This window comes from Bos javanicus, chromosome 2 (genome assembly GCF_032452875.1).
Source record: "Bos javanicus breed banteng chromosome 2, ARS-OSU_banteng_1.0, whole genome shotgun sequence".
Taxonomy (NCBI): Eukaryota; Metazoa; Chordata; class Mammalia; order Artiodactyla; family Bovidae; genus Bos; species Bos javanicus.
In genome coordinates, this window is record NC_083869.1 from 117,508,101 (window position 1) to 117,528,444 (window position 20,344).

General features: G+C 43.0%; 1 protein-coding gene across 1 annotated transcript in view; it reads right to left on the reverse strand.

Moving 5' to 3' along the window:
- Nucleotides 1-3,735: 3,735 nt before the first annotated feature.
- DNER (delta/notch like EGF repeat containing) overlaps nt 3,736-20,344 on the reverse strand; it is a 390,362-nt gene continuing 373,753 nt past the window's right edge. The window contains exons 12-13 of the mRNA XM_061387371.1: nt 13,740-13,986; nt 3,736-4,759 (exon numbers count right to left, since the gene is read on the reverse strand). Coding sequence (XP_061243355.1) covers nt 4,648-4,759; nt 13,740-13,986 — 359 coding nt within the window. The 3' untranslated portion in view covers nt 3,736-4,647. The remainder of the gene's footprint in view (nt 4,760-13,739; nt 13,987-20,344) is intronic.

Here is a 20,344-nt window from a genome sequence, read left to right on the forward strand (position 1 = left end):
AATAAAATCAATTCAGGCTCCTAGCCATCCTTCAGTTCCTGGAGACAACCACAGTGTTCAAATAATTATAGTCCCATGAAATGAAGAAGCAGAAGCCATTAGAGTAGGGGTTGGTGATCCAAGGCCAGCTGGACAGTACCAAGTAGAGACCTTGGTACAAGTGTCAAAGAAATCAGCTTTCGGAAATTAAATTTAAACTGCTTGTAAATGATTTATCTGTGTATGCCATGCCCTTGCAATTCTGAAAAAAAAACACTAAATGATCTGGAGATAGAGCTGGATCATTTATAGGCGGTGATGCTCTGCTGTGCTCAGTTTTGTCCGACCCTTTGTGACCCCATGTGGCCCATCAAGCTCGTCTGCCCATGGGATTTTCCAAGCAAGAATACTGGAGGGGGTTGCCATTTCCTTCTCCAGGGGATCCTCCCAACCCACGGGATCAAACCCGTGTCTCTTGCATCTCCTGTACTGGCAGGCAGATTCTGTACCACTGAGCCATCTGGGAATCCCTAGTGGGTGAGGATCCCTGTTCTTAGAAACAGTTACCCTGTCTTGTGAGAATCCACACGTGAGAACAGGGCTAATTCCAGCTCCTCTACATTGTGAGACTATCACCAGTTCAACAAGTCCTGGGCAGCAGTTTACTCTTGCTTACTAAATGCTTCTTTCTTCACAAATACAGCAAAGTAAAAAGTTAAACAAGATGGCAGAGTGTTTGATGCACTGAGAAGAAGGGCACCTATCTTTCTCATAACTCCTCCACCATCCACAATTCACGAGCTGCAGATCACAGACATTAACCTTATTAACCTCCTTTGCGATAAGATCTGCGTCTAAAATAAGAACAAAAGCGGCAACAGTCATCGTTCAAGTGCTAAATGCTTAATGTGTACTGGAAGTGGGCTAAGTGATTTACATATATTCTGGTGTTTAATCCTCACAGTGACCCTCACTGCCCTGAGAAGGATATGGCAATCCACTCCAGTATTCTTGCCTAGCAAATCCCTTAGACAGAAGCATCTGGCAGGCTACAGTCTATGGGATTGGAAAGAGCTGATTACGACTTAGCAACTAAACGACAATGACAAATACTCCAATAAAGAAAGAAATTGCTTCATCACTAACTCACCATTAACAAAATACAAAGTTTTCGAAAAAACAAAAGAGTTCATCTTCCCCCAACTCCAAAAAAAAAAAAAAAAACAAAACAAAACAAACCAAGATAGGCTCAGAGTCATGCGTTCAAAGTTGTTAGTAAGGAAATAGGTGAAGCACGATTCCAATCCACTCTGCTACAAATAAACTGCCAAATAGCCGTGTTTACCTTTCCTTCACCAGGCCCTGCTAAGTGTGATTCTGTGCTTGCTTATTAGATGAAGGTATGATTCAAAACAAGCTGTGATCTCAGGAGCCAGAATCCTTCTGGGAAGCCCTTGTTCCTTACCATCTGCCTGACACAGAACAAGTGCTCAGTGAGAGGTATTGAGTCTGCAAATGAATAAGTGCAGGTCTTTAAATGGGTTTGGGGTTGGCCACAGACCCTCAGGCAGTCATGTCAGCTTACAACCTGAACAAATGGCTGTTAAATTGCTTTAAAAAGACAAATTATCACTTATAAAAGACCATTTAGTTTCCAAACAAGTCCTTGAAGGGTATCATACCTAATGAATTTGGTATCATATATTAACAACATATGGAACTTCCCTGGTGGCTCAGATGGTAAAGAATCTGCCTGCAATGCTGGAGACCCAGCTTCGATCCCTGGGTCAGGAAGAGCCCCTGGAAAAAGGATTGGCTACTTACGCCAATATCTTGCCTGGAGAATTCCATGGACAGAGGAGCCTAGCAGGCTACAGTTGACAGGGTCAGAAAGAATCAGACACAACTGAATGACTAACACACTATATATGGAATCTAGAAAAATGGTACAGGTGATCTTGTTTGCAGGGCAGACGTAGAGAACGAACGTATGGACACAGTGGGGGAAAGGGAGGTGGGATGAACTGGCAGAGTAGCATCGACATACACACACTGCTATATGTGAAACAGGGAGCTAACGGGAAGCTTCTGTACAGCACAGGGAGCTCCACTTGGTGCCCTCTGATGACATAGAGGGGTGGAATGGGGGGAGGGTGGTGGGAGAGAGGTCCGAGAGGAAGGGGATATTTGTATACTTATAGCTGATTCACTGGAGAAGGCAATGGCACCCCACCCCAGTATTCTTGCCTGGAAAATCCTATGGACAGAGGAGCCTGGTAGGCTGCAGTCCATGGGGTCACTAGGAGTTGGACACGACTGAGCGACTTCACTTTCTCTTTTCACTTTCATGCATTGGAGAAGGAAATGGCAACCCACTCCAGCGTTCTTGCCTGGAGAATCCCAGGGAAGGGGGAGCCTGGTGGGCTGCCGTCTATGGGGTCACATAGAGTCTGACATGACTGAAGCGACTTAGCAGTAGCAGCAGCAGCTGATTCACCTTGTTGTACAGCAGAAACCAACATGATATAGTAAAGCAATCATCTTCCAAATAAAAAATAAATTTTCAAAAAAGTAAAAAAAAAAGAATTTGGAAGATTAAAAATTATTTGAGAGACTGTGAGGGAAGCAGCTTCAGATGAAGGTCACGGCAGCACTTGACCATTCCCTTGGGAGACCACAGGAGATTGGTGGTTTCCAGGCCGTCTCCTGGGGATGGAGGTGTCTGCGCCCTGCGCAACCGAGTCTTCTCCGAGAAGACGGAAGTAAAACGCCTGCCTGTGTTCCATGGATGCTAATCAGCCCTGCTCAGATTTTGTTCTTACTTCACTCACTTCCAAACACTCAAACTAAAAATATTACCCTATTGCACTGTATCATTTAATAATCAGAGTGTGAGTGTATCGCTATATCACTTGTAGGATTAGGGACAGATGTTCTAAGAGAAGAGAAAGAAGGAAAAGCATCGTAAAAGCTTCTTTTTGCCTAAAGCCTTCCCTTGCACCTAATTTCAGGGCTTCTCTTGGTCTCACCAAATGTTCCCATGTGAAGATGAAGCAGTTTTTTGTTTTTTTTTTTAAAGCCCCTGGGACTTCAGTGCCACATTTAGATGCAAAATGGAATTGAACACAGGGTGACTGTAAGCTGCCTTCCAGCTTTAAGGACCCAGGTGCTGCTTGCTGATTTCATTTGACACCCCCAGGAGAGCAGCCTTTGTAAGATGTTTCTTAAAGCTGTAGGTTCTCTGCACATCACGTCCAGAAGCGTTTCTGGATTTCAATGTACCTCAGTAGTCATACATGCTACATTTCACGGACAAATTCTGATGCAAGAGTTACAATGAGAATTTTTGTTATTTTTTTCACCTTATAAGACAGTAGGGATGGTTCACGGACAATTAGGAGGTCAGAAGGGCTTCTGGAAGGAATAGGGAATGACTCCAGCAGCCACAAAAATGTACTCCTTGGACTATTTAAAATGTAAAAAAAAAAAAATCTAAGTAAGATTTTTTTTGTTTGATGTGTGTGTATCAGTTGCTCAGTCATATCCGACTCTGCGACGCTGTGAACTGTAGCCAGCCAGGCTCCTCTGTCCCTGGAGTTCTCCAGGCAAGAATACTGGAGTGGGTTGCCATTCCCTTCTCCAGGGGACCTTCCCAACCCAGGGACTGAACCTGGGGCTTCCTGTATTGCAGGTGGATTCTTTACCATATGAAAACCAAATGTTTTCTATAATTTAAAAAAGAGAGAGACAAGTGCGTCCTTGACTTGGTAACATTTATTCAATATTCTTTGAAATTAGCAAGAATCAGAAGAAGCACATATCAATCAAATACAGCCACAAAAATGTCCTGGATATAAATAAAGATGCACTATGAGATATACTCACTACTGAAGGAATCGGTACGCTCTTACAGTTACTACCTCTTAGCAAGGAACAACTCCAACATAAATTTAATTTACTCACAATACAAAAACCTTGACTTGTAGAGGAAAATACAGATTCAATTCGATCACAATTTGCCTCACTAGACCCTGTCATCATGTATGTTTTCAAGGCCTAGCTTGATGACTGTTACGAAAACGACAGGAAAACAAACAAACTCAAGAGAATGTTTCCGGTTTCCATAAGGTTCAACAAAACAGTGCAGAAATAAGTTACTTACCCATGCACAGAATAAGGCAAAGGCTAATTTCATTCGGGTTAGGAATAGTACATTTAACTAGTTTTTCACAGAACAAACATTTCAGACTTCTTTTTAAGTTAATGGGTATACTGCATTATAGTTCATACTACATGTGTTTCCTAACTCTACTCAAAAAGTCAGCACTCACACGTCAAATACAAACTTGACCTTGATTAGACTTACTCTGTAACCACTGCTGAAGTCAATCTGGTTCATGAGAATATCTACTGTGGAAGGTACGCACACGAGTCGAAGCCTACCGTTTAGAGAGCAGAAAGTACATGAAAACGTAGTCTACGGATTTCACAAATTCCATTTTTAAAATATTTTTTTCAAACTAAAAGCTGCAGAAAATTAGTTCTTAAATAGTCTACTGAAAACTTTTGAGCAGCTAACATCTTAAATTTCTTAAGCTTTTCCTTTTCTTAAAAATATTTAAACGAATGTAGTAGCCCATCTTTTGGAAAAATAATCCCCCAAAAAGATTACAAATCTTTTGTTTTAATCAGTGTGACCAAGGGCTTATCATCAGGGCTGTAATCCTCATAGGCGATGGGGGTCACATCATACATCGCAGGCCGGGATTTCTTTCCAAACCTGAAATTGCACAGAGAGAGGACTCTGGTTAGAGAAATAGTGGCTTCTCAAGTCCTATTAAAGGTAAACGGTGACAATAACTTACATTCAAGAATCAAACGGAACTATAAAATACTCTAAGATATCCTCTCTAGCAAGTAGACATTTAAGTCTTCCTGATCTATGGTTTTTCCAGTGGTCATGTATGGATGTGAGAGGTGGACTGTGAAGAAAGCTGAGCACCGAAGAATTGATGCTTTTGAACTGTGGTATTGGAGAAGACTCCTGAGAGTCCCTTGGACTGCAAGGAGATCCAACCAGTCCATTCTAAAGGAGATCAGCCCTGGGTGTTCCTTGGAAGGAATGATGCTAAAGCTGAAACTCCAATACTTTGGCCACCTCATGCAAAGAGTTGACTCATTGGAAAAGCCTCTGATGCTGGGAGGGATTGGGGGCAGGAAGAAAAGGGGACGACAGAGGATGAGATGGCTGGATGGCATCACTGACTCGATGGACGTGAGTTTGAGTGAACTCCAGGAGTTGATGATGGACAGGGAGGCCTGACGTGCTGCGATTCATGGGGTCACAAAGAGTCAGACACAGCTGAGCGACTGAACTGAACTGAACTGATCTTAATATTGAGTGAGTATAAACATTAGCTTTTGCCGTGGGAGGCAAAAAATGGATTTCACACAAGGTACAGTCCAAATTAATATTGAAGCTTGTAGGTTAAATCTTAGGAAAGCAGTCAGGCGTGAGGGCTCTTCAATAGGTTTTGAGAAAACGTGTATCGATTGTTTTTTTTTTTTTTTTTCTCAGACCCAGAGCGGTTTGGAGAGGTGAGTTTATTTTATATCCACTCTGATGCCTGGAATGTGGAATGGCTGGGTGGGCTTCCCTGATGGTATAGACTAACCCCTGGGACTTGCAGGAGGGCTGGTGAGGGCTCAGAGGCAACCTGAGGTCCCAAGACCAGGAGAAAGGGAGAGGGAGGAAATGATTTCCAATAATGAGGTGTTCGTCCAGGATCTGTGTGGGCCCCCCATCCCATCCCACCCACCTATCACTCCCCAATCCCCAAGGACACACAGGCCATTGTTTCTTTGAGCATAAAGCCTCTGTCCCAACAGATTTGTGTGTATCAAACACCCTTTGACGGCAGGCCTGATGCGCAGAAGCCCAAGAGTGTCAAAATCCAATTTCAGGACCTCCCGCTAAGCCAGTGTTGAAATGGCGATTATTAAAACAAAGTCAATTCAACTTCTGGGTGGTCTCTTCCCATTCAGGACTTCACCTTCCATAAAGGTCCCTGGAGTGCAATGGGATTTAAACAATCTTCCCCACTAGCCCACCAACTCTCCTCTTTTTTATAAACAACATTTTTTTAACCATTTCAAGTCCAATGAAGTCTATTAAAAAAGAAATTTTAAAGGAATCTCAAATTTTAAGAGGATTGCCAGGATGGGCCCTCAAGGATTTCTTGGGACTTGTTTACCGTGGCTTTAAACCCATCTCTCCACCTTTCCTGTCTCTTCTTTTTATATCTTGGAAAGTCTGTCTTCTCACATACTGAGATGAGAAGTAGAATCAAGTGGGAAGTGAGAAAACGTTACATTCTTCATATGATCATTTATTTTTAAACATTCATCCATCTTGTAATTCCAATTCACTCAAGACTTACTGACCTTCAGGAGAGCAAAGGCACAAACATGCTAGATGGGCACCAGGCAAAGTACAAAGACAGAGAAATGGGGACTTCCTTGGTGGTTCAGTGGCTAAGATTCCATGCTCCCAATGTGGGTTCAAGCCCTGGCTGGGGAACTAGATCCCACACGTTGCCTCTAAGAGTTTCCATGCCACAGTGAAGATCCCGTGTGCCACAACGAAGACACAACACAGCCAAATAAATAAATAAATAATAAATATTTTTTAAAAAAGAGTTATAGCATTTTGCCACTAAGAAACCACAGCTCTTGGAGGCAATATTAAAAAGACTTCAAGAATCTCATGCCTAAAAGGTTAGCCTCACTGAAAGTCCGGAGTTGTGTGGGCATAAGTGTGGGTTGGATTCCAGCCTGAGATGTATTTATCTAAATTGACTGAGGTCTGCACAATCTGAGAACAAGAAAGAAGGAACAATGTCAAAGCCAATCGGCTCTTAACACTTTCTCTCAAGGCTGAACATTTCAGAGGCTACTTTATGGAGCAAGCATTTTGACAAGATATTTCTCATAAAATAGCTCAATACATCAGTAACAATATACCACTAATGATATTAATCTGATTAATTTTGAAAATCAGGAAATCCCAGTGTAAAGCTCTCTGTATTCAAACATGGCAGCCATGGGATGGTTTCCTGCCAGAACTCTAAGAGGGTCAGTGAATTTGTTGCCTATGTCTACAATGCGGGAGACCCGGGTTCGATCCCTGGGTCAGGAAGATCCCCTGGAGAAGGAAATGGTAATCTACTCCAGTACTATTGCCTGGAAAATCCCATGGACAGAGGAGCCTGGTAGGCGACAGTCCTATCAGGGTCGCAAAGAGTCGGACACGACTGAGCGACTTCACTTTCACTTTCATGAATCAACTGACTGGCCAAGAGGAAACATCCGAGCAACTTAATAGGTTGAATATAGGTTTACAATATCCGTTTTTGTTTTATATGTGATTCCAGTTTGAAGAATAATCTGTTTCCTCCAAATCTAGAAAATTCAATGTCTTCATGTTAGGCAATCCATCCACAAGCTATAGTTTAAAGGGCTGTGACCTTAAATTATTGTCATGGAGCTGGATACTGACAAGACAGGTTTGAGGTTGAGTGTTCCAGACCCACTGAGCATGAAGGCAGTTAAGAGCTGCCATGCATCCACTGTAGACATGCAAAGTCAACTGAAGGACAAGGAGGCACTGCTTTGTGTCTGCATGGGAAGCTCAGCTGTGTGCATCAGTGCTAATGGGGTCACCAAGTATAATGCTGGTAACGAGGGTAATCTGGTTAAAGTACAACTAACGCTGCAGCACCCCAGCACCACTGGAACTGGATTCCTTGCACTATGACCTAATTAGCTGCTGAGAAGCCTCCTAATTCCTTAGGTGAGACATTCAGGTCTCCACCCAAAGCACAGTGTCTACCATATGGGGGCTAAGATGGTTTATAAAACACAGTAAAGAGAAATAGGACTCTCCTTCAGTCTCCCACACCTATCACAGTGGTGAGTACCAAACAAATGTGCATTCTTACTTAAATTTCCCATGCTAACAGCTCTGCATATTTCCTTTGTGTCTCAGAACTGGGTGGATGCTAAGGAATCAGCCAACACCTATAGAATTCCATTTTAAACTGTCAGGCATTAAACCAATGTCAGAGCTTGCCTATGTTATGGCAGGAGTTTTCATGCAACTGTTCTTTTTAAGAACAATGCATTGTTTTTCCTTATCCTAAAGAGACATATTAATTATTAAAACAATTTTCAAAAGGTGGAAGCCAAAGAAAATTACAATGTAGGCCTAGGATTAGCAAACTACAGTCTGCAAGCCAGTAATAGCCTGCTGCCTGTTTTTTAAAATAAAGTTTTATTGGAACACAGTTGTGCCCATTAATAATGCCTCTGGTGCTTTTACAGGACAAAGGCAGATTTGGTCACAGAGCTGGGCCATCTGTGAATGGCCCACAGATTCTAAGATATTTTACAGACCATTGATAAAGACTATAAGAATCACCCTATTAGGGCTCAATAAAGGACAGAAATGGTATGGACCTAACAGAAGCAGAAGATATTAAGAAGAGGTGGCAGGAATACACAGAAGAACTGTACAAAAAAGATCTTCACGAACAAGATAATCACGATGGTGTGATCACTCACCTAGAGCCAGACATCCTAGAATGTGAAGTCAAGTGGGCCTTAGAAAGCATCACTATGAACAAAGCTAGTGGAGGTGATGGAACTCCAGTTGAGCTATTTCAAATCCTGGAAGATGATGCTGTGAAAGTGCTGCACTCAATATGCCAGCAAATTTGGAAAACTCAGCAGCAGCCACAGGACTGGAAAAGGTCAGTTTTCATTCCAATCCCAAAGAAAGGCAATGCCAAAGAATGCTCAAACTACTGCACAATTGTGCTCATCTCACACACTAGTAAAGTGATGCTCAAAACTCTCCAAGCCAGGCTTCAGCAATATGTGAACCATGAACTTCCAGATGTTCAAGCTGGTTTTAGAAAAGGCAGAGGAACCAGAGATCAAATTGCCAACATCCGCTGGATCATCAAAAAAGCAAGAGAGTTCCAGAAAAACATCTATTTCTGCTTTATTGACTATGCCAAAGCCTTTGACTGTGTGGATCACAATAAACTGTGGAAAATTCTGAAAGAGATGGGAATACCAGACCATCTGACCTGCCTCTTGAGAAACCTGTATGCAGGTCAGGAAGCAACAGTTAGAACTGGACATGGAACAACAGACTGGTTCCAAATAGGAAAAGGAGTACGTCAAGGCTATATATTGTCACCCTGCTTATTTAACTTCTATGCAGAGTACATCATGAGAAATGCTGGGCTGGAAGAAGCACAAGCTGGAATCAAGATTGCTGGGAGAAATATCAATAACCTCAGATATGCAGATGACACCACCCTTATGGCAGAAAGTGAAGAGGAACTCAAAAGCCTCTTGATGAAAGTGAAAGAGGAGAGTGAAAAGGCTGATTTAAAGCTCAACATTCAGAAAACTAAGATCATGGTATCTGGTCCCATCACTTCATGGGAAATAGATGGGGAAAGAGTGGAAACAGTGTCAGACTTTATCTTTTTGGGCTCCAAATCACTGCAGATGGTGACTGCAGCCATGAAATTAAAAGACGCTTACCCCTTGGAAGGAAAATTATGACCAACCTAGATAGCATATTGAAAAGCAGAGACATTACTTTGCCAACAAAAGTCCATCTAGTCAAGGCTATGGTTTTTCCAGTGGTCATGTATGGATATGAGAGTTGGACTGAAGAAGGCTGAGCACCAGAGAATTGATGCTTTTGAACTGTGGGGTTGGAGAAGACTCTTGAAAGTCCCTTGGAATGCAAGGAGAGCCAACCAGTCCATTCTGAAGGAGGTCAGCCCTGGGATTTCTTTGGAAGGAATGATGCTAAAGCTGAAACTCCAGTACTTTGGCCACGTCATGTGAAGAGTTGACTCATTGGAAAAGACTCTGATGTTGGAAGGGATTAGGGGCAGGAGGAGAAGGGGATGACAGAGGATGAGATGGCTGGATGGTATCTCTGACTCGACAGACATGAGTTTGGGTGAACTCCGGGAGTTGGTGATGGACAGGGAGGCCTGGCGTGCTGCGATTCATGGGGTCGAAAAGAGTCGGACACGACTGAGCTGAACTGAACTGAACTGATAAGCATCACCCACGATTCTGTCTCCAAAGGACTCAGCACTGTGTCTGGCCATGTTACCACTGTAGAAGCACTAACAGCAGCTGGGCAGAGTGGTATAAAACTAACTGACACTCAAACATCACAACTGGTGACCAGTCCTGTGTTTACTAAAGAAACAAAATACACCAAAACTAGTGTCGAAGGAGTCAAAGTATATACATTCTTCTAGTTCATATTCTCCTGGAAATAGATAGCTAGTCAACACCTTGGAGAAGAGCAGGTGGATGTAAGCTTTAAAAAGGCCACATCAAGGGACTTCTCTGGCCATCCAGTGGCTAAGCCTCTGAGCTCCCAATGCAGGGGGCACAGGTTCGATCCCTGGTTAGGGAACTAGATCCTTTGTGTCCCAACTAAAGATGTCACATGTCACAATTAAGATCCAGTGCAGCCAAATGGGGCTTCCCAGGTGGTGCTAGTGGTAAAGAACCTGCTTGCCAGTGCAGGAGATATAAGAGACGCCAGTTTGATCCCTGGATTGGGAAGATCCCCTGAATGAGGGCATGGAAACCCACCCCAGTATTCTTGTCTGCAGAATCGCATGGACAGAGGAGCCTGGTGCACTACAGTTCAAAGGGTCGCAATGAGTCAGACATGACTGAAGTGACTTAGCATGCATGCAGCCAAATAAATTTTTTTTTTTTTTAAAGGCCCACATTGGGAGATGCTCTTTGAGAAAGAGTGACTTTGTCCTTTCCCAGCTCTCTGCTTTGTTTCCCATAATCGGTGGTCAGCCTCCGAGTGTGACCTCAGATACAGACCTTGGAGAGTCATGACTTCCCTCCTGCCAGTCGGTTACAAAGTCTTTGCAGCCTGAGCATAAGCAAAACAGCTGAGAAGCAGATGAGTCTTAGGGTAAGGCAGAGTAGAGGGGCACTGCTTCTCAGCCCATCATCAGCACCAACAGACTGACTGCTGAGGTCAGAATCACCAGACGCTTCCTGGGGAAAAGGGGAACACCACCAATGACCCAGACAGTGTTCGTCCTGCGCAGCTGCTGAGCCGCACTCATTCTGAGCCAACGTCACCTCCAGCATAGTGGCAGGGAGACAGGCCATGAAATAGACACGTTAGCCATAGGCTGTTGCTCAAAACTAGGAAGTGTGGAATATCAAAAGGACTCTGTTTTTGTCAGTGCCTTTCCAGGGTTTCCAGGAAAAGGGAGCAAAAGGGCCAACCTGCCAGAGACCCAGGTAGAGCCTCTGGATAACCAGGCTGTGGAAACTCCTGGTCATAGCTAAATAAATGTTTAGACGGGAATGTTCTCAGATATATGTGGGAAGGCACTGTAATGTCAAAGATTTTATCTGCAGTCACTGGTGCATCCAGGAGTTTGTTGGTTAGGAATTCTGCAGTAAATATTTTTGATAAAAATCAGTATCAAATAAGAACCAGGTTTGTAAATGCTTTCAAGTTTCTCCTTTCCTTCCAAGGGTATTCAGTTAAATATCTTCCCAGTGGGCTGTACAAGCAGGAAGCCCAGAAGAATCTATCTTAACTTATTCCAGGGCTGAGACAGAACACTCTTCCTCTTGGATGCAAAAGGACCTTAGCCAGAGATTCCTTTCAGGGGAGGGGTGGGGAGGGAATCTGATTTCCTTGGGTCTCCCAATACATCCCCATATAGAACCATGGATTTTGTTCTTTCCGGGTGAACTAAGCCCTTCTGGGAAGAATTCTGAGTCACAAAAGATTTTGCCTAGTCTCTACTTTTAGGGCTTCCCAGATGGTAAAGAATACACCTGCCGGTGAGAAGACACAAGAGATGTGTGTTCAATCCCTGGGTCAGGAGGATCCCCTGGAGATGAAATGGCTACCCACTCCAGTATTCTTGCCTGGAAAATTCCAAGGACAGAGGAGCCTGGCAGACTATAGTCCATGGGGCCACAAAGAGTTGGATAAGACTGAGCGACTGAGCACAGCAACCATAGCCTCTTCTTTTTACATTTCACTGCTCATACAATAATTTCGAGATACTCCAAGTACTCCTGCAAGCTGGTACCACTGACTACGCTGGTGCCCTGTGATGAATCTATTTCTCAGGCAGATCAAGACATCCTGTGCCAACCCCTCACCGAGAATCATCCATTCATTTCAGACCTTACATTTTAGTGAGGTCTACCACGTGCCAGGACCCACTGGACATACAGTAATAAATCCCACTGCCCTTTGTGCAAGAGGAAAGATTAACTAAACTAGAAGACATCTGCAGGGATTCATTTCAGGGTTTCCCGGAAGCTGTGTTGCTGAGTTGATTCTAAAATGAGGTCCGTGACAAAGGCTGATGTGTGGAGCCTGATGTGGAAGAGGGTTGAATCCTCCTTGCTCTCTCAAAGTTACAGAAATGGGGATAGTGCTGCTCCTACAAGGAAGTTGCCTTTGGCTTTGGGACAGATGCCCTAAGTCCCCCAACTTCTCTCTTCCACTGGCTCTTTCCCTGGAACCCAGGTTCTGGTTTTTATTTCCACTGGACTCATCCTAAAAGATGTGAGCCCTGGGTTTGGAGTTTCCTTTTGAAGAAGGCTAACTTTCTGACTCCGGGAGTTGGTGATGGACAGAGAGGCCTGGAGTGCTGCAGTCCACGGGGTCGCAAAGAGCTGGACACAACTGAGCAACTGAACTACACTGAACTGAACCTTCTGACCTTCTGAACTTCTATTGCATTCAGACAGAATTTGGATCTGCTTGTTCCTCGAACAATATCGGTCACAACATCCCAACAAAGATTATACAGGTAATAGTTCCCTGGAGGTCCAATCTTAAGACACCGAGCTCAGCCCTCTTTTTGCTATAGCACATTGGCTTTCTGAATCAGGTGCTTTAGATTGTTCTACCAATTAAAGGAAAAGATGGTGTTTTAACATTCAATATCACTATCATTTTGATAGTAAATATTCCTGACCAAAATCAACAAAATTAGATGATTTTTTCACATGCTGTAATACATTGGAGAAGTAAATATGGCATTATCTGTTTATACAATCCTTTACTATCTATAATTTGATTGTCATAACTCTTTAAGGAGGTAGTTCTCCCTTCCTACCGTTGAAGGAACTGTATTTGTGGAAGGTTGAATCATCTACCTAAACTATAATCAGGTAATGGAGCAGTTGGACTTAATGTCAGATGTCTGACAGCCTGACTCAGGCTATTTCTATACCACACTAACTCCTGTCTCTCCAGGAATCTTTCCCCCAGACACTATTTTATACAATAAGAACTCTAACAGAATGACTGCTATGTGACTTTCTTTAACTAAGCCCTTAAATCAGATGTGATCATTTATAGTCACACTGAAGAACAACACAGCTAAACACATTTCAAAAAGAAATAATCAAAACCTGTTTCAAATGTTTATAGCAGAGATAAACACAAATTAAACGAATGAATGTATTCAATGAAAACAGAAAGTTAGCAGCAAATTAAAGGGGTTTGTTTATAAAGCAGTCTAATTATCTGGTCCCCCCAATGCTACCTCGAATCTATGCTTTATTCTTTGAAATCCCCCTTGCAGACGTGAAGTCCCGTCCATAATACAAGCCTGGCACCTAGCATGCTGACTCACGCCACTCACCTGGCATGCCGGATGGAGGCGATGGCGTTGCTGAACTCGCTGTCGATGCTGCGGCAGTTGTAGAAGTCCTCATAAGCCGGCCGGGCAGAGCCCTGGTACTCAATGCGGCTGATGCGGCAAATCCCCACAATCAAGATGATGAGCATCAGGATGAAGGCAACGCAGAGGGCGCCGATGATGATGTAGAGAGAGTGCCGAGGCATGTTGGTTAGACTCTCTGCCATGTGCCCGGACTTCCACTGGAGGTCTGAAGGTGAAAACAAGCAAACGCCTGTGTATCAGCTGGGGCCTTTTGAAGGGGAAGGACTTCCCTGTCCTCACACTAGGAACATAAAATATAAGAGCTGTCCAAACTGCAAAGGATTATTTTCTATGGATAATCCAGATGGCAACCCACTCCAGTATTCTTGCCTGGGAAACCCCATGGACAGAGGAGCCTGGTGGGCTACAGGATATTTATTAACATCCTTAATATATAAAGACCTCTTACAAATCACTAAGAAAAACCAGGAACATGTCATAGAAAAATGGGTAAAGAATATAAAAAGGAATTCACCAAGGAAATATAAGTAGAAAATTGCTTGGCTTCATAATTTTTTTTAACTATGCAAGTCCTACATCAGTTCCCAAATATTATCTTAAAATTTTGATAACCACAGTAGACAAGGGTGCAGAAATACGGACTGTGTGAACTGATATACAACTCCTGTGTGGAGTATCCTTTGACCCAGAAATTCCAATTTTCAGAATTTTTGCTGAGAAAATGGTCCTAAAAAATGTATAAAGCCCTGTGTACAAAGATGTTCATCTCAGAAGCACAATTTTCAAATGTTAGATTATCAACTATCACACATTTAGAAATAAGTTCAGAAAATAAGCACAGACCCAGATGTATTCCCTGCTCAAAGTTAACATATGTTCATATTTTACCTTCTTTGCTTTAAATGTTTATGTTTTTTTTTTAATAAATGAAATGTTACAAATAAAATCTAGTGTAACTGCTGAAATGCTAAAAAAATTATCTTAGTGATTTAAAACAATTTTTGAATGAGGCTTGAAACTTCTAATCCAATTCTGAGAATATAAAAAAATACCATGCTATAAAAAAACAAAAACAAAAACCAGGAAATTAACAAATGATACAGTATTATTAACTAATATACAGATTTTATTCAAATTTCACAAAATTTTATGCTAGTGTCCATTATTTGTTTTCATCTCTTATTCAAGACTCCACATGGTATTTAATTCCACTGAGCAACTTCAGCTGCATGCAACTAATTCTGGTAAATTCTCTTTTCATTTTTACTCTATAACAAATATTTTCTAATTTTCCTTGTGATGACTTCTTAGATACACCCAATATTTAAAAGTGGACATTTAACTTACAAATACATGGGATTCTATTTAAAGCATCTTTAATATTAATTTCTCATTTTGATACTAATTTTTCATTTAAATGCTTTCTTCTCTGCAATCACCCTCTGTGTTTTTTTTCAGTCTAACTTTATTGAAACTTTCAATGGCTAAGTTGAAGATCTCTACATCACACTGTACTTAAAAATATGTGGATTATTTTCAAATACCTTTTGATACTGATTTCTAACATAATTCCACAGTGATAAGAGAACAGAGTCTGGATGATTTCAGTACCTTTAGACCATGAAATTTCTGCATCTGGTGTTATCCCTCGATATGCTTTAGTGTCTTCTAGTTTATAGTCTAGGGCTTCCCAGGTGGCACTAGTGGTAAAGATGTAATAGACCCAGGTTTGATCTCTGGGTTGGAAAGATCCCCTGGAGGAAGAAATGGCACCCCATTCCAGCATCTTTGCCTGGAGAATCCCATAGACAGAGGAGCCTGGCAGGCTACAGTCCACAGGGTTGCAAAGAGTCGGACACGACTGAAGTTGACTTCACACACACGCAGTTTACAGTCTATGGGAACCTGAATAGAATTTGTATCCTACTGTTGTGTGAAAACTGTATAAATCTTATGTTGAACTGGTTCACAGTGCTTTGCAGGTTTAATATATCCTTCTACTTCCCTGTAGAGTCATTCTATTAATTTTGAGAGTTCGATATTGAAACTCCAACTAAAAATCTTAATTTATCTACTTAAAAAAATAATTGTAATATATAGTGCAACTGTATGTAACCTTGTCCTGTATTTTTCAACTCCTGTAAATGTGTTATCATACTTTCATAATTAAAAAAAATTTTTTAAATATTACAGATATAGCTAGAGTTCCTCAATCCCATATCCTCTCTCCACCCCACCAACAGACAACACAATTCACAAACATGGAAAAATAGGAAACATAAATATTCAACTCTTAGTGAGATGATTTTATTGTTGTGTTTAGTCTCTAAGTTGTGTCTCACTCTTTGTGACCCTGTGGACTATAGCCCATCAGCCTCCTTTGTCCAGGGGATTTCCCAGGCAAGAATACTGGAGAGGGTTGCCATTTCATTCTCCAAGGGATCTTCCTGTTCCAGGGGTTGAACACACATCTCCTGCATTGCAGATGGATTCTTTACTGCTGAGCTGCCAAAGAAGGCCTAGTGAGATGGAGAGCTACTCATCAAGTAGCAAAAGAATAAAAAAAGGTTACCAAACAGAACCTAGTGGTATACTACAATCACATATGAGCTTCCAAAAGTGAAGTCACTCAGTCATGTCCGACTCTATAGCCCAACAGGCTCCTCCGTCCATGGGATTTTCCAGGCACGAATACTAGAGTGGGTTGCCATTTCCTTCCCGATCCAGGGATTGAACCAGGGTCTCCCGCATTATAGGCAGACGCTTTACCATCTGAGTGACCAGGGAAGTTTCAGATGAGCTTCCAAAGTCTATCTATATACAGAAAAGCTCAGGATGGAGCAATGATAGTGATGAACCTATGTTGTGTTCTTACTATGCTAAGCTTTTTGAAAACATCTCATTTGATCAGCGCAACCACAAGAAACTATATCATTCTTTCTCCCCATTGCTATAGATAAAGCTTAGAAACTGACACCACTTCCTGGGTGAGAGTGTTGACTGTAACTCCAGGTCCAACTTCTCAGCCTCTGCCTCACACAGCAGGGTGCTAACAACAGTGATCTCTGAAAAGCATGATTACATGTGATTTTAATATCCTTTATATGTCTCAGTCTTCAGCTTTTTTAAAAAAGAATATAGTCTTTTTATAATAAAAAATAAGTGATAAGCCATTTGAAGAAAACACCCATGAGATTATCTTCTAGCATAACTAGTGGAAGTTATGTGAGCTTTGGGATTACACTAACCTTGCTTTCATCGCAGCTGCAGTATTTTTTAAACATTTTACGTATTTATTATTTTTGGTTGCACTGGGTCTTCATTGCTGCATGCGGGCTTTCTCTAGTTGCAATGAACGGAGACTACTCTCTAGTTGCCGTGTGAGGGCTTCTCATTGGAGGGCTTTTCACTGTAGTGGCTTCTCTTGCTGCAGAGCATGGGCCCCATGGTGTGTGCACTTCAATAGTTGTGACATGCAGGCCCTAGAGCTGGAGCTCTGTAGTTGTGGCTCATGGGCTTATTAACTTCTCTGAGGCATGTGGGATCTTCGCGGACTAGGAATTGAACCCATGTCTCTGGCATTGGCGTGTGGATTCTTAACCACTGAACCACCAGGGACAGTCCCCAGCTGCAACACTGGCTTGACCTCCCTGAACGTCAGTTTCTTCATTTATAAGACAACAATTATAACATATACCCTATGGACATGTTGGGAGAATAAGTTAGAAAACATGTAAAGAAAAGGAAGTCCACTGCCAGGCACGTGATGGGTGGTGGTGGTCCTGGTAGTGGTGGAAAAAGGAAGGATACTGAGGAGGAGGATGGTGTCCTCAGGGCACACTCTGAGCTGAAGATTACTGAGCACTGCCCTGTGCCCATTCAAAAAACACCAACCTGGACAGGCAAGAAAAAAGTAGATGGATGGGGCATAGTCTCTGTGTCTGGCACAGGTCAAGAGTGTCAAATTATGTCCTGTTTACAAACTTGCAAACAAACGGAATGATCCAGATACCATGACCAGGATTTGAAAGGAAGTCACGAAGGTGAAAAGGGGCTAGGTTAAGACCAAACAGAAGCTAAACTTCCATGGGAAAAGGGTTGTCTTTTCTACTTTACCCACTCTACCACTTCCACCAGCACCCTTTCCAGGCCATCATTTCCACATTAGGACTCTGGGTGCTTGGAAATGAGACTAAGGTATGGGTGAAAATAGGTCTGTCTTCCTGTGAATGGCAACCCCCTCCAGTATTCTTGCTTGGAAAATCCCATAGACAAAGGGGCTTGGCAGGCTACAGTCCATGGGGTCACAAAGAGTCAGACGTGACTGAGCAACTTCACCTTACACTTTGCTGCTGCTGCTAAGTCGCTTCAGTTGTATCCGATTCTGTGCGACCCCATAGACGGCAGCCCACCAGGCTCCCCCGTCTCTGGGATTCTCCAGGCAAGAACACTGGAGTGGGTTGCCATTTCCTTCTCCAATGCATGAAAGTGAAGTTGTTCAGTCGTGTCCAGCTCGTCGTGACCCCATGGACTGCAGCCCACCAGGCTCCTCCGTCCATGGGATTTTCCAGGCAAGAGTACTGGAGTGGGTTGCCATTGCCTTCTCCACTTTACACTTTACTTCCTGTGAAATCCTCAGGCCTCTTTCCACTGTTCTCTTTTAGGTGAAAGTATCTGTGACCTCTGAGTCTTCATACTCTCATCCCAGGGACATCTTCAGGGACACTGGAGTCTCAGAATCAGCTATTCTTTCCCTTGAAAAGTTACAGCCTTCAAAAGAGCACAAGTAAACAGCCAAACAAGGATCCGAGTGTGCAGACCATTTTCCAAGAAGCCTAATGGGAAACTGACTCGTGCCCTGAGCCTGCGTGGTTCCTGAGAGCTTGAGAAGACCTGGGCGAATGAAGTGACTTCTGAGTTTGTGTCCAGATCGTCTGGCTCCTGAGTTTTTCACCACGGCCCTTGAAGACTGGTTTTGCCATTTGAGTCTGTCTACCCAAGCTCACACAGCCCGTGGAACAAGAAGACTGCCCATTTGTGCATTCACCGTGCTGTGTGAGCCAACTCACACACAGGCAGACAGAAAGGACATAAATCACTGCAAATAAATGCTCGCAATGGAAGAGAGGAGGTGTTTTGTGAAACCAAGACTCGATCCCGACTGGCAGCCGTTTCATTTGGCAATACCTGGTGCACATGGAGAGAGACAAGTCATCGTTCTGGCTGAAAACGAACATGACTCACTTGATTTCCAAGTATTTCAACATTCTCTGAAAAATCCAGTTGTAGGCTGCAGTCCAGGGCTCATGGAGAGTGCTATAACACTCACTGAGCATCATCACAAGGGCAGCCAATACTGTTTCTACTCTAGCCTGGTGGAGCGCTCAGATCTGATTGCTATGGCTGCCACGGGAATTCTTGATGCACACCTTCATGAAAATGGCTCACGCATCACACTGATGGCATATACACAGCCAGTGCACAATTGCACAGGGCCACTCTCGCAGGAAAACAAACAACTGTGCTAGGTTTTGTGCTGGGCTCACTGCCCCAGGCCTGATGGGCTGTCTAAACCATTTGTATTTCTGACCATCTGTTCTATTTCCCCAAACTCTGAATTCCAAGCTGTTTAGACTTTTGAAAAAAATATCCCCAGATTTCTCCTGAAACCTCTGTTTCTCCCCATCTTCTCTTTCTCTTTGCTCTTTCCGCCTTAAACTGTCATCTAAAACTTGTCTGATAAGTGAATATGGCTGCTTTGCACAGTAATTGGGTTAGTAGCCAGGCTGAATCTTAATCAATTCAACATTTGGTCTGCGAGGCAGAGGATATGTCAGCAGCAGGTGGCTGCAGCTACCACTCCCAGATCGCTGCACCACATCCCAGGAGTCCCAAGGCAGGAATCATTTACTATGTCGGCTACTGCAGAGCTCAGGGAAGAACCATGCAGCAGAACACACTGGACGGCATGACCTCACCAGCCCCGGCAGGTACATGACCAGGAACACACACACACAAGCTATTCAGGGAAAATGTCACAGTCCTTCCTGGGTCTCAGGGAGCATTTGCATTTCAGCATAAACTCAATTTGCTTGAGGTTTGTTATTTCCTGAAGTGCTGTCACCTTTAAGATTTCAATGGGTCCTAAAGTAGGAGCTACGTAGGAGCTGGACTCAGAGCCTCTGCTCAAGGTAAAAACACAGTCAGCCACCAAGCTGACCCACTGACCATCTCTCCTCCACCAAAAAGAGACCTCGATCGATTGGTAAATTTAATTCTAAAATACATAACCTGTATCTGTGTTTCTTTCACTTACCTGGGTGAATCTAGTCAAATTATTTGTCTACCTCTGTATTTAAAACCCCTTCATGGATCACAGCCTTGTCTTGGCGAAGAGGCTTGTCTAACTCAATGAAGCTATGAGCCATGCTGTGCAGGGTCACCCAAGATAGATGGGTCACAGTGAAGAGTTCTGACAAAATGTGGTCTACTGGAGGAGGGAATGGCAAACCACTCCAGTATTCCTGCCGCAAGAATCCCATGAACAGTATGAAAAGTCAAAA